Consider the following 15,151-nt stretch of genomic DNA (forward strand, 5'->3'; position numbering starts at 1 on the left):
CGTGACATTTTTAAAAGTTGTTAAAACAGTATTTCTCTCAATAGAAATAAGTAGAAAAGTGGAAATTTTAAATTTAAAAAAAAACTGGAAATGTGTCTGCAAGAGAAAGAGGGCTAATGCTTTGGGCCGGATTTTGTTCTTGTGCCGACAGAGGGTTTTGTGGCTGGTGGGGGCCAGAGACTCTGGGCAGAATCGCTTGCCATGGAGCCTGACGCTGGGAATCCCATTGCCAATTCTCCCGGGGGCTGACATCGACTTTCCAGCCCAGAGGCCAAATAAGGGCCTCTTCCCGCCACTGGTGAGGGGGAGGCCTCCGCTACCTGGGGAGGCTGCCTTGGGAAATGAGGCGCTTTCCCTGTGGAGTTGGTGGGGGTGGGGGCATGGTCCCTCCTTCATGGGCAATTTGTGGCCCACTGAGGACCCCCACCGGGAACAACTGTACCCTCTGGACTCCGCTACCCCCCCACAAGGGGCCTTCTGGACTGACCCTAGCGACCCCGTCTCACCTACCTCTTCTCCAGGTTTCCAGTGCTGGGCCTGGGTCCGAGGCCTCTGCAGCTCCAGCAATGACCACCGCTTCTGGTGGTGCTGCCGATACTGCTGAGCCGGCAGCTCTTGGAGGTGGGATCCCTACCCCTATTAAATCTTTGGAAGGCCAGGGATCCCGGCACCTTAAACCTTGACCCCAAAAGACCAGAGGATTGCTCCGAGTGTCTGGGAAAATGCAGAGGTGGGGTTTGCCCTGCCTTTTTGGCCTAGCGCTGGGAGCCCCACCTACTGCACAAAATCCAGCCCTTTGAGTCCATTCCTTTTGAGTATGATAAAGGGTTGCACCTGAAATGTTAACCTATAACTTTCAAATGTGCATCGACCTGCTGAGTGTTTCTTGTTTTATTTTCACTGCATCAAACTAAGTTTTTTTTTTTTTTTTTTTTTTTTTTTTTGTTTTGTTTTGTTTTGTTTTAAACTTTTGCTCTTTCGTTCTGTCGGAACAATTTAATTTTCAGCTACCCATATTCCATTACTGTGTTTGAATCGCACTGTTTGTGAGGATGGAGAGACCTGCATAAGCCAGCTAGAACGCTGTGACGGATTTCTGGACTGCTCCGATAACAGTGATGAGAAGAACTGCTCAGGTAGGTCACAGAAATAGGCACCAAGAGGTTGTGCAGCAGCATCTAGCTCAGATTGACTGGCCATTTTGTCCCTACCTGCTGTGAATGAGACCCCTCTATCAATTGGAGGTCTTTCGAAGTGCTGCACATAAGTAAGGGGAAGAATCATGTTGGATCTAACAGAGCAACCTTCTTTTAAATAGAACTACTGCTTCTGCAGTGGTTCAGTTGCTGAATGTGTAACTGCCACATGCCCAGGAAGGTCCGAGGTTTGAATCCTGTTGGTAATAACAAGTGATGGCACAAGTGTGGAATATTACCTCGGGTTCCTGCTCCTGTTCTCTGTCTAGAAATTCTTGTTGGAAACTGTGTGTATGGGGCAGGGGAGGAATGTGAGGCACAGACCGGATTGGGTTTGGCAGTGATGCCTTGAATGATTTGAATAGTTGGCCAGAATTCTCTATTTAGGCTCTTCCAAAAGGTTGTGCTAGTGGGGCAAAGTACCAAAGAGCAGCCACCTACAAAAGCAAGAGTTGGCAACTTTGGGGTGCAGTAGAATTGAAGGGAGGAAAAATGTTTCAACAACAGAAATTAAAACTGCTAAATGTATTTTTTCACTTTTTTTTGAAGTTTTTTTTCAAATGTTCGTATAACATTGGTCTTTGCTGAATTCTTGCGAAGAAGTCTATTTTATAAAGTAGTTTGTTATAAATTGAAGATTTCAGATATCCGTCACTGCTTGTTGTCATACTTTGGAGGTAGGTTGGAAGCAGGAACTTTTATGTTAATCCTGCAGTGGAACTGAAAGGATGCAACACTGTCGTTACACTCCTGTTGTTACGACCTAGACAGGAGGTTCATTCTGTCCCACTTCACAGGTCACTGCATATATTTTAAATTTTCCCACTTAGCGAAAGTCCATCAGATACTGTATTTTTCCCCAGAATAAAGCACGCCAACCAAGTTTCTTTAATAAACAACAAAATTATCTGTTTATCATAAACCAAGTCTTAGCGAATAATGAAGTAAACTAACACACGAATTGAAATATTAAAGCTGCTTACTTTTAATCCTGGCCCTCACGCACACACTCTCAAACACAACCTGTTAACTGGGGGAAAAAAGGGCTTTTTGTTTACAGCTGTCACAAAGAAATGGAAGGGAAAAAAAAACTTGACTGAGTAGAAGATATGGAAGTCCTTGTGTTTTGGCGAGGTGTCCCAAAGGCAAATATGTGTCTGCCACTAGGAATCTTCCTAGAGCTGTTCTTTCCAGGCAATGTTGATGAACAGTCTGGGTAGGCTTTCAAAGAGCATCAGCACAGAAGGCTTCACATAGGTCTTGCATAGAGTCATAGAGTTATACAGCACAGAAACAGGCCCTTTAGCCGATTTTGTCCGTTCTGACCATCAAGCACCTATCTGTTCTAATGCTGTTTTCCAGCACTTGTATGCTATGGCGTTTCAAGTGCTCATCTAAATACTACTTAAATGTCCTGCCTCTACCACCCCTTCAGACAGTGCGTTCCAGATTTCAACCACCCTCTGGGTGAAACAATTTTTTTCCTCAAATCCCCTCTAAACCTCCTGCCCCTTGCCTTAAATCTATGCCCCCTGGTTATTGATCCCTCCGCTAAGGGAGAAAGTTTATTCCTATCTACGCCCCTCATAATTATGTATACCTCAATCAGGTCCCCCCTCCGCCTTCTCTGCTCTAAGCAAAGCAACCTTAGCTTATCCTTCATAGCTGAAATGCTCCAGCCCAGGCAGCATCCTGGTGAATCTCCTCTGCACCCTCTCCAGTGCAATCACATCCTTCCTATAGTGTGGCGACCAGAACTGTACACAGTACTCCAGCTGTGGCCTAACGAGCGTTTTATACAGCACCAACATAACCTCCCTGCTCTAATATTCTATACCTCGGCTAAAAAAGGCAAGTGTCCCATATGCCTTCCTAACCACCACCTTATCTATCTGTGCTGCTACCTTCAGCGATCTGTGGACAAGTACACCACGGTCCATCTGACCCTCTGTACTTCCTAGCGTCCTACCATCCATTGTATATTCCCTTACCTTGTTAGTCCTCCCAAAATGCATCACCTCACACTTCTCAGGATTAAATTCCATTTGCCACTGCTCTGCCCATCTTACCAGTCCATCAATATTGTCCTGTAATCTAAGGCTTTCCTTTTCCCTATTTACGACAGCACCAATTTTCACGTCATCTGCAAACTTACTGATCATGCCTCCTATATCCACGTCTAAATCATGAATGTACACTACAAACAGTAAGGGTCCCAGCACTGATCCCTGCAAAAAGAACCCTCGACCATCACCCTCTGCCTCCTGCCACTAAGGTAATTTTGCCAAATTGCCCTGGATCCCATGGGCTCTTACCTTCTTGACCAAGAATGATCAGATGTGCAGCAACAAAAGTTGCAGTTCTTTCTCATTTGGTGCAAAATTCTTTCAAAGGTGCAAGGTTGCTTCAAATACAGGAGGCAACAGCACACACACTTGACACAGGATTTTGCTTTTCAGGAGAGAAAGATGGGCTGGCTGGATCTTCTGTTCTCCTGGCTGGGCAGTAAGCAAACTCCAACTGCCTGTCTTTAGCTAAACCAACTGTTTTTGTTAACTGTTCAAAATGAAGCCAACTTTTTCCAGAAAAAAGTCCTATGACGATCATAAATCCTGACTTGTCAAAAGCAAACCGGTCAAAACGCAAACTCTTGCTGTGTTTACTTGAAATCAGATGCTTTCCAGTAAGATTTGTTTACTGGTCAACCTTCTGTTGACCTTCCTTTTAAGAAAACACCTGAAGTTTAGCTTCAAGATTCCAGCATCCACTCAGTTTTTAAAAATATAGTTTCTCCAGTTTTAACAACAAATGCTAACCCTCGTAACACTGATATTGTGAATGAGAAGTGATGTTGAGGAGTGGCTGAGTCCAAGTTTGCATTTACCTTTAAGACTGTAGCATTGCTAAGCAAAACAATTTTGCTTTGATGCTAAGAAATTGTTGTGTAAATCTAGAGTCGGGGGTCTGACTGAATCCTGACTGAGTGGGAATGTGACTCCTTCCTCCAGGGAGTCTGTCCAAAACCCTTTTGTACCAGTGCTCCAGTTGTAATGTATATGCAGTTTGCTACTGCCTTCCATTTTTAAGGATTTATGTTTATGAAGGGAATTCAGTAAATGCCACTTTCCTTATAATTTATCCATGTCTATTATGTAAATAATTTCAGCAGCTATCCTCTAGTTCCTGATCTGTGCCACAGTTTTCTTCTCTGATCCCTGATTTTGGAGTATTCTTGTGTTCACATTTTAAACACAATTGGCTGGATCTTACTGGAGTGCGATATCTTGTGAAGTAAACTTAGACTTTCCTGTATCCTTCAGCTCTAATATTTTTTTTACACAATGACTTTCTGAATGGGCAAGCTTCAGCTGGCATGGCAAGGGCAGTGGGGCAGCAGGGATCTTAGTGAATGACCAATGCCATGGTCCTTTTTTGTTGTCTCATCACTCCTGCCTAGCCCATGATCATACATAACTTTTTTGTTCTTTCCTCCCCTTCCCACCCCAAACACCTTCTTGTGCCTCTGTACTTGATTAAAACATTGCATCTGTAACATTTCCTAGTTCTGACAAAAGAGTACTGATCTGAAATGTTAACTGCTTTTCTCTCCACAGGTGCTGCCTGAGCTGCTGAGTGTTTCCAGCAATTTCTGTTTACTTTTCAGATTTTCAGAAACCAGTTTTGCCTTTTCCTAAAAGATTGTTTGTTTAATAGGATTGCTGTATTTCTGTATGTCTATAATGAATATATCCAAAATGTTCCAGTCATCAAAGTTTGACTTTTATTTTTAATTGTATTTGAGTGTACAGCATTGTAAATTCCTGGCACTAATTTTCTTTTTAATTTTCAGCTGACAGTATATCATACAAAGTTCGCCATCTCCATTGGGCAGTTGATTTTAATGGTGCAGTTTCCCTAACATGGGACAGCCCAAAGAATATGCCATCATCATGTGCCTATGTTGTATACTACAGGTAATCATCCCATAGGTCTTCTGTTTACACCACTCTCTTGTCTGTCCCAGTGAGATTAGCACAAATTGGATGTTGCTTAGATCTGTTGTTTTGTTTTCATTCTAATATATAGATAGATTATCCAATCCAGGTTTGGGCCCAAACTGATGAAGTTTGCAATTTGAATTCACTTTTTTTTTTATTGGGGCAAGAGTAGAAATTGATGAACATTATTAACTTTTATACATAATGGGCTCAATTTTATGAGTGCGCCACAAATTGCAGCGGTGTGCTCTGATTTTGGCAGTCTGCCTGCGCGGGGGCTCATTTAAATGGAGGGGGCGGAGTGGCCGCCCCTGATGACGTAGAGGGGCAGCCACTCCGTCCCCAGCAATGGCGTCCGGTGCCCTTTTTAAAGGGCTGCAAGTCCTTACTGGCAATTTTAATTTTTTTTAGAGTGACCATTACTTTAATTTATATAAAAACTTTAAAGTACAGATCAAAGCCCCTCTTCCACTCCCCCAATCATAAACCAATAAATTTATTCCGCCCCCCCCCCCCCCAACTGGGAAAAAAACATTTTTGCCTGTCCCGACCTTTCACCTCAAAACTTTGATCTTTGTCCTTCATCCCCTTCCCACCATACCCTCAGCCAATTAAGTAAATTTCCTCTCTTTTTTTCCACCTCTGACCTGAAAATTTAACTCCTCCCCCGCCTTCCCCACCAGAGTCACGTCTTGAATCCCCTAATGGGTTTTGGAAGGCGTGAGACTTCTGGCCACCTGCTGGAATATTGGCGTGGGATGGCTGCCTGGTCCAGGTAAGTTAGTTAAAATCTATTGGCCTACATTCTGTTATGCAAATGAAGGCCTCACTGCTGCTGGTAAAATGCAGTGGGGCCTTCTCTGCGTCGGGGGTCGTGGTGGGCTTCTCTTGTAAGTATTATCCGCGCCCCCACCCAGTGCCACGCCCCCTGACACGGAAGGCTAGTAAAATTCAGCCCAAGGTGTCTGTCATATTAGAGGATGGGGCTTTAAAGTCAGCTGTGTAATGTCTGCACCTTCAGTCCCAAAGCTGTGTTTTGTTAGGCCAGCTGAAGGCGTGCTTCCTACAGCATCTAACGTTGTTGGTTTTCTCTTGGAGAGTGGCTGTCCTGCAGCTAATTAGACATCTGATTTTACTCTAGCTGATTATCTGTACTGTGGGGATTCCATGGCACTATTGGAAGAGCTACCAGATGTTCTGCCCAACATTCTGCTCCTACCAACAGTACTAGATAAGACTAGATTATTGCTTTTTGTGGGATCTTGCTATTCACAAAATGGCTGCCAAGTTTGCCTCTATTACTGCAGATGCACATTTAAGTAATGGTATTTGCATTAAGATGCTTGTAAGAAATGTGGTGAGATGCTATATTAATTTTACAGTAGTTTTCATTTTAATTTGAAATTTAGCTTTCCTTCACCTGGTTGCTGGCAATCAATTAGTAAACTGTAACAATGAACACTGATGCAATAGTTCTGGGAAATTTTTACATGATATATATTGGCTACTATGAAAGCGATTGAGTTGATGGTCTTGGATTGGAGAGGGGACAGCTTTCTGTATTCGTTCTTGCTTGACAGTAATTGACAACTCTGGGATTTGTTAATATCTCAGAAGTACCTTAATGGAGAATGCCTTGATTGGCACCATTTAGTTCTAGGAATTGAGCTGTATCCATAAACTTGCCAACACGCTGTCAATATCATTTGCTATGGTTTCAATATTTGTGATCCAGTAGTGACTTTGGCCAGATGTGCTGACTCCTCCATTACCCCCAACACCTCATCCCCTTCCCGCGCAATTGCAGGAGGTGTAATAGCTGCCCTTTTACCTCCTTTCTCCTCACTATCCAAGGCCCCAGGTGAAGCAGCGATTTACTTGTACTTTCAATTTAGTATACTGTATTCGCTGCTCACGATGTGGTCTCCTCTACATTGGGGAGACCAAACGCAGATTGGTTGACCGCTTTGCGCAACACCTCTGCTCAGTCCGAAAGCATGACCCCAAGCTTCCGGTTGCTTGCAATTTCAACACACACGCCCCTGCTCTCATGCCCACACACCTGTTCTGGGCTTGCTGCAGTGTTCCAGTGAACATCAATGCAAGCTCGAGGAGCAGCATCCCATGTACCGATTCGGCACACTACAGCCTGCCGGACTGAACATTGAGTTCAATAATTTCAGAGCATGATGTGCCGCCCTTTTATTTTTCTATTTTTTCTTTTTTATTTGTTTTATTTTAGTTTGTTTCATCATTTTTTTTTTTAACCATGTGCCTGCCCACTTTTTTTTTGCATGTTTGTGCTTTGGGCCAGGGCTATTCATTTTTCTGTCAATGAACACCCTCACTGCACTAACACTTTGTCTTTCAGCACACAATTAACATACCGTTTGCCTTTGCTCCATGACCTTCTGGTCAGTTATTCTCTAAGACCTTGTCCTATCAACACCTTCCCTTTTGTTATCTCTTGCCCCACCCCTGCTTTATTTGCTCAAAACCTATTACATTTCTAACCTTTGCCAATTCTGATGAAAGGTCACAGACCTGAATCATTAACTCTGCTTCTCTCTCCACAGATGCTGCTAGACCTGCTGAGTATTTCCCTGAGTATTATGTGCTGACTATTAGCTGGTTCTCCACAGCATAGCAGTAAGGATGCTCACCTCGCACCTAGTGATTATGGTCTATTGATGTGATTTGTTTCGATGACCTTTGTTTTCATCTGAACTATGTGGAGAGAAACAGTGATTGACCATATGCCATATGTTCTATTTCACACATTTAAGCCCTTTTTTGGATGCAAGCTGCTTTATTTTTTTGTCCTGTGCATTCAATAGAACTTTTTCCATCAGGCCGTTTGGAGGATTTTAATTACTTTAAGAATAAAGGTTTTTATTGTGACATTTTAATTTTTTTTCCTCCTCCACTCCATTGTATTGGGCTAATATCTATACCATTCCCTGACGGAGCACAGAGTTGAACAGCTTTCTCCCAGGTTCCCTTTCAATGGCAATCGGGTAGTATGGGAGAGCAGCATGTACTTCATGAAATGTGTTGCATTTCAGAATTTACAGTCTTTTAAAAGGCAGCCAAGTTTGGATAGTGTACTGCAGCATTCATGTGTAGTACTATGGACTATTATGGCACAAGTTCAAATCCATATTTTGGTAGGTGATGAGTTCCTGATACAAACAGTACTACTGTGAGGAGTTGTAAGGAGAGAGTGCTCCACGCCATTGCCATAGGGGAAGAGGGGAAAATCAGTTACCCAGAACTGCTGAAATATTACTCCTTTCAGTCGGATCCTGTCGGATGGTTCCCCGAGCAGACCGCCAAAGTCATTTGGCGGAATGCCTCATCACCAGAACTTTCAAACAAGCACCAAGATGTAGCTTGGCTGGTGGTGCGAAGGGCCCTACCAGTCAGATCCTTCCTGCACGCCCGAAGTCTCGCCCCCTCCGCGCAATGCCCCCGCGGTGGCTGTGGTGGGGAAGAGTCGGTTGCCCACCTCCTTCTGGAATGTGTCTTTGCAAAGCAGGTGTGGAAAGAGATGCAGTGGTTTTTGTCGAGGTTCATCCCAAGCAGCTCTGTAACACAGGAGTCTGTGCTCTACGGGCTGTTCCCAGGGACGCACACCGAGACAAACATCAACTGCTGCTGGAGGGCTATCAATTCGGTGAAAGACGCCCTTTGGTCTGCCCAAAACGTGCTGGTCTTCCAGCGTAAAGAGTTGTCCACCACCGAATGTTGCAGACTGGCACATTCCAAGTTCCAGGACTATGTGCTGAGGGACGCACTAAAGCTTGGTGCAGCTGCCGCAAAGGCTCAATGGGGAAAGACCACAGTGTAAGGTCCCCCCACCAAGCTGAACTGAGGGGCTGGATCCATGGAAAACCCCTCGACCTGCATCAGGAAAATTTTGTTTTGCTGTAAAATGTTAATGGCATGACAAATGAAATGGAAGGGCTGTGAGGCAACTCATGATTGTATCGAAGGAAACTGATCATCTTTGCACTGTTTGTATTTTTTGACTCGATGCTGTTTTAAACTGTTGGGAATGTAATTTTTACAGATTTTTATGAATAAAGTATATTTTGGAAATAAAAAAACTCCGTTCAGTCGGAGTGATGGCAAAGTGGATAACAATAAATTACATGTGGAGGAGCACAGAAGATGATGGAGAGGGAAAAGAGGAGAGCATCTGAATTATTGCATCTTATCTAAAATGGAAGAGAGGTTTAGTCCAGAGTGTCTAATTATTGGATTCGAGGATTGTTGGAAATGCACAGCAGGTTTTAGATTAGTTAGATACGGCATCACCTGAAGTAATGTAAGCATTTCAAGAATTTCTGGGGCTTGATGGTATATTTTTGAGTGACAATCTTGCTTTTCTCTTCCAGTTCAGTTGGTGATGACTGGCAGAGCTTGGAAGCTGGCAACAAAACTGCTTTTATAATAAGTGTTATGAAACCTGACACAACCTACCGGGTGAAAGTGCAAGTGCAGTGCCTTCTTAAAAGCTACAGCACAACTGATATTATTATACTGCGTACACCTGAGGGCAGTGAGTGCAATTTTCTTTTTAAATACTGTTGTTCTATAGAGAATAAGTTAACATAAAAGGTCCTGGAGCTGGTTTCACACCTCTTGTCATGCAGCCCACAATCAGATTGCTGACTTAATTCCCTTACTCGGTGCTGAAATCTGAGAAACAGGTACTTAGTTGTTCATTTTTGTGTGCTGTAGTACTCTGAAAATGAGTATACCAAGGTCACTGCAAAGGTTACAATGACCCTGATACACAGAAGAGCTGTCAGTGAATGGAAAACTAAAACTGCACAACAGTTTAATTTCAGGTTTTACTTTTATTAAAAAAAAAAATTGCAGCTAATGGTGTAGTGCTCAAGTAATTTTTGAGAGTTTCTCGTGAAGCATCTTTTATGGATTAGCACAATCTACGGTGTTAAATGCTGTCACCTACCAGCGAATGTTTTGAATTAATGGGTGGGTCCTACTTTCATTCAATTGCTTGCTTAGATTTTATATTTTCTTTTCTGACTAAAAAGCCAGCCTCTTGTTTCCTGTGTGCAGTTTCATTTCTTTCCCTCCCCACCCCGCCTCTGGTGGTAGAATAATCTAAACTGAGGTCTGGCTTATAATATGTTAGCCTGCTTACACATTGTGAAAGTTTGATCTAGAAAAGATATTAACCTGAATTATTAAAAAGCCAGGTTTTTAACCATGATCTTCCTTGGTAGTATTGGTTCATGCAGGTGACCAAAAGCTATTCTCTTACATGGTTGTTTTGCCTGCTATTTTTGTCGTCATTTCATATTGCCCTCTTATTTATTTTTCTTTGTTCCTCGCAAGATTGCCATGATAGTATTTGTATCTTAATTTAGAGTTCTAAATTTCACACCAGCAACAACTTGCATTTTCATAGCACCTTTTAATGTAGCAAAATATCCCACGGTGTTTCACCGTGTGTTATCAGACAAAAATACCACTGGTGACTGAAAGCTTGGTCAAAGTAGTAAGTTTTAGGGAGGGAATTCCAGAGCCCAGGGTTTCGGCAGCTGAAGGCACGACTGTCAATGGTGTAGCTATGAAATTCAGCATGAGCAATAGAACAGAATTAGAGGCGCACAGAGATCTGAGGTCTTGTAGGGCTGGAGGAAATTGGAGATGGGGAGGTATGAGCCCGTGGAAGGATTTGAAAGAAAGAATGAGAACTTTAAAATTGAGGCATTGCTAGATCCAGTAGCTATTGTCGATCAGTGAGCACAAGGGGCGATGGGTGAACGGAACTTGGTCTAAGTTGGGATGCAGCAGCAGAGTTTTGGATAAGCTCCAGTTTATGTAGGGTGGAAAATGGGAGGCCAGCCAGGACAATTCAATTCAGTTATTTTTAATGGAATCAATATCATCAGAGTTTAGGCATTACTGTCAAATATTGGCCATGGTTTAGCAGTAACTTATGTTGGCATCATTCTAATAGGGGAATATTTACAGATGCTCATTTATTTTTCTTTTAGCAAAAGGTGAAGCCAAATTATACTCCTGTGTAATCATATTTTGTTTGCAGTACCTGATCCACCACAAAATCTCCAGCTATCTTATAGTGAAGTATATGATGGTACCATATCCTGCCAATGGAGCCCCCCTATCAATACACGTGGTCTGATTCGGGAGTATCTTGTAAGTTTATACAAATCGTTAATAAAGCTGTGTAAAAGTATTTATATTTTTCAAATCGTATTCCTTCAGTCTTTTTGAAATAATAGAAAATGCTAGGATTTACAGAATTGGCCCCATTGCTTTGTCCCCCTTCATTCATTGGCATAGAACTGCAAGTGTGTAATGAACTCGACTTGTACCAGAGAAGTATGTCTCTCTCTAGTCTGGCTGTCACCGTAGTGTTGCTGATGTGAATGTTCTACCATTCCAAATGGTAGAAATGTGGACCATAAGTTCCATTTTGGCCTGTAAAGGTAGCTCGACAGGTTTGTAATGAAGTTTCACTGTTTGGAAGGAGAACTATTTCACACCTGATCTGAAGTAGCATTTTATAGAATTGCTTGAGGCAGTGAGTGCAGAGTGAGATATTTCCTTCCTCCAGAATTATAGTGAATGTCTCGCATTGATGTGAAGGCCTGGTTTGGCATTACAAGTACAAGAACCTGATTTGTGGTGGTGTAGATGTTGAGTGCTGTTTTTAAAAACTAGAGCTTTTTCTTGTTCTTTCTCATCACCCAGGTGGAATACACCAAGGATGGTATAAATGAATGGACTTCACTTAAGTGCACTGGATACCACAAAGACATTAGCAACCTGGAGATAAAAGTCATGTATAGAGTCCGGGTGAGTGTGATGCATTTTTGATCTGCTGGTTGGACCATATGGAAGTTAACAACTTGCACCATTTTAAACATGAAATTTGTTTCGTTTAAATGACACCCAGGAGCCATATTAGAGTATAAAATGAGTAACTTATTGTACATTCATAGTTAAATATAGGGAGCAATGGCATGCACTTGAGCGTAATTTAATTTAATTTGGCTTTTGTTCCCTGCCTGTTTTCTTGCCTCCTTCTCTTGCTGTCCTCTACCTCCACTACCATTTTCTCCCCTCCATAGCATGACTCCTTGCTAGGTTATCACTCATGCAGGTAGCCATTGTTTGTTTGTGAGTATCAACATGTTATTCCAATATGGAAGGGATCACTGACAACCCCCTACTCTCACTCATACCACCATGTATATTTCAGAAAACGTCAATTGGTAGCAATCAGGAGTGGGAACTCTGGTTGATCCCTAATCCAGGAGCTCTACTGCTGTGTTAGCTGAGTTTTTAGCAAATTTGGCAAAGCTGATTGTGTAATGCCATGTGGGGACTCTTAAAAACATAAGTTATAATCTGGATGTTACCATAGTATTTGTATAGCTTTTACAGTGCAGAAGCAGGCCATTTGGCCCAACAGATTCATGCTGAGTAAGGTGTTTGGCAATAGATATCAGTGAGGTGGTGCAAATATTGAATATTATCCAATTACCATCAGTTTGTTTTTATAGGCTGTATCTGTGCAGTCCATGTGATTAACTCAAGTCAGAATTTGTAGTGGATAGTAGGGCCATATTTTCAACAGATTCTAATGACATTTGTTCCGTTGTTTACAGGTTGCAGCTGTTACAGGTCATGGGATTGGCAACTGGAGCGATTCAAAAACTATTATGACAAAGAAGGGACAAGGTACAGTACTTGTAGCGAGGAAACCAATGATGTGCAGTGTATGTTAATTGGCAATCTGTTTGTAGGTGCCACTGCTACAGAACAAGTGCTTGTAGCTCAAGAGGTTCAATGTTTTTAATATCCCAAATTAAATGACTCCTATCTAACCAGAAGTTCATGAACTTGCACACTACTTGGGTCATAGGTTGAAATTAATGTATGGGAAGATGGTCAATTTTTTGAAAAATAACCTTAGTTGGTTATAGGCGAAAAAAATTCTGGCTAGAAATCATATCAGAAAAATATCAAATTAATACATTAATTCTCTGCGGAGAACATCTCGCACATGTGCCTCGCCATTTTTGAAGCTTGCTGCTGAAATTCAGCCCAATGTATGCGCCATTTGGAATGAAAGATGAGCTGAAGTATGTTACATAAGTGTAATCATATCACGTCATAAACTTTCAATTTAGCCTCCAGCATCATTACTAGATGCTGTAATTTTTTTTCATTTGATCTGAGATTTGTCAGTTCACAGTTAGCTTCCTGACCTCCAGTAAGCTGTGATGCTTCAACAGTGGCTTGGTACCATTTCAGTGTTTTAATTTTCTGATTACGTTGGTCGCATTCCTTTCAGTTTTCTTTGCTTTTTCGATTAATCCTGTTAGAAAAGTGTACCTGGGTGCCTGTCTGAAACCAGAGTTCGGACCTTGATTTGCACATGCAATGGGCCAAAACCTGTTTGAGGAGCGCCATTCTGTGCTCAGGCGTACCCATTCTGCATGTGGCCTAACCAGCGGTCCTTAAAGGGGCCAACAAAGATAAACTCTTGCTTTATGTTAATGTGAAGCTGGACTTGTCCTCCTGGTTGCACAGCAGTATTGCAGGCCCATACTAGCACCCCACATGTTCACCACACAGCCCCCCACCCTACCCACTGCTCGCATCAGACTTATCCTGACTCTTCCTAAATTTGAGACTTGCAAGCTAGCGAACTGCTTCTGGAGGCTGTCAGCAGCTTTCTGGCAATGAAGTCCAATTTCAGGTGAGCTTTGACCCTCTTATCTGGCACCTGCCAGAAGCATTCTGACCATTCTGCACCCAAAGCGGGCTGATACAAATCTTTAGCTCAGCATTTCTTTAAGTTTTAATCCTAAAGTGTATTGGAAGCAAAATTATTAAATGTAAGAGGCCAGAAATTACTTTGAAAAAAAACAAAGCTTGTCATCACTGACTTAATTTTTTTATGCCCAAAATTACTGCTGACCATTTAGGCAATTCATCTGGCTAGTGAATTTTTTGTCAACCATATTTCTGTGAAGAGTACTGAAGGAGATGGGTTAAGTGCAGATCGGTGCAATTGATGAATTTGGTCTTTGTTTTTCTTCTGTAATAGCAATTCCACCGCCACTAGTTACAGTTGCAAGTACAAAGGAAGATGCCATTACCTTGAAATTACAGATGGATACTAATATTAAGGTACATATTGTGCATGAGGGTTCTTAACAAACTAATTTAGTCCTTTTTTTAATGGATGAAGTAACTAATCTAACTCCCATTTTCATAGATGCAGTGCACAACTTGATTATGCTTTAGACAGATAGCTATTGCCAACTCTGGAGGGTTTAAGTAGAAATGGCAGTGTTGCTATTTGGTTGGGATCTACCTGCCAGTTATAGTTGCACCTTAACAAGGGCCATTGTGGTTTATAACTGCCCTGTACCTGTGCCACATGGTCATAGGATGCAGGTTCAGACTGACTGCTTCCATCTGGTATACTTATGACCTGAGCTGTGTTATTACATGGACATGGCAACTAAAAGCCAGGTCGTTTTCTGGAGAGGAATGGAAAAATGACTGTCATTGGCCTTATGACTTGATTACATAACCTCCTGGGAGCAGGCCTTTTTAGCTGGTATATAGGAAGTGACATGGGGAGTCTCAGAGTATCAAACTGTAGGTGTGGAGTGGAACAGAACTCTTAAGTTAACCTTGTACCCAGCACCTGTGTTGGTTTTGGATGATACTGGTCTGATATATTTTGGTTTCACATGAGTGAAGAAATTAACCATCATAAGAATTAGGAGCAGGAGGTAGGTCATCTGGCTCCTCTAGCCTTTCCACCATTTTAATAAGATGGCTGATCCTCTACCTCAACTCCACTTTCATGCCTGATCCCCATATTGATTCACTACCCGCAGTGAAGAAATTTCTCCTCTCTGTCTGAAA

At 42.3% G+C, this 15,151-nt stretch overlaps 1 protein-coding gene across 2 annotated transcripts in view; it reads left to right on the forward strand.

Moving 5' to 3' along the window:
- sorl1 (sortilin-related receptor, L(DLR class) A repeats containing) overlaps positions 1–15,151 on the forward strand; it is a 185,587-nt gene that overhangs the window by 143,170 nt on the left and 27,266 nt on the right. For both annotated transcript variants that reach the window (XM_068054134.1, XM_068054135.1), the window contains exons 33-39: positions 1,008–1,136; positions 5,047–5,170; positions 9,595–9,758; positions 11,280–11,392; positions 11,951–12,055; positions 12,871–12,943; positions 14,319–14,401. In XM_068054134.1, the coding sequence (XP_067910235.1) occupies positions 1,008–1,136; positions 5,047–5,170; positions 9,595–9,758; positions 11,280–11,392; positions 11,951–12,055; positions 12,871–12,943; positions 14,319–14,401 (791 nt within the window). The remainder of the gene's footprint in view (positions 1–1,007; positions 1,137–5,046; positions 5,171–9,594; positions 9,759–11,279; positions 11,393–11,950; positions 12,056–12,870; positions 12,944–14,318; positions 14,402–15,151) is intronic.

Source organism: Heterodontus francisci, chromosome 22 (assembly GCF_036365525.1).
Source record: "Heterodontus francisci isolate sHetFra1 chromosome 22, sHetFra1.hap1, whole genome shotgun sequence".
Classification (NCBI taxonomy): domain Eukaryota; kingdom Metazoa; phylum Chordata; class Chondrichthyes; order Heterodontiformes; family Heterodontidae; genus Heterodontus; species Heterodontus francisci.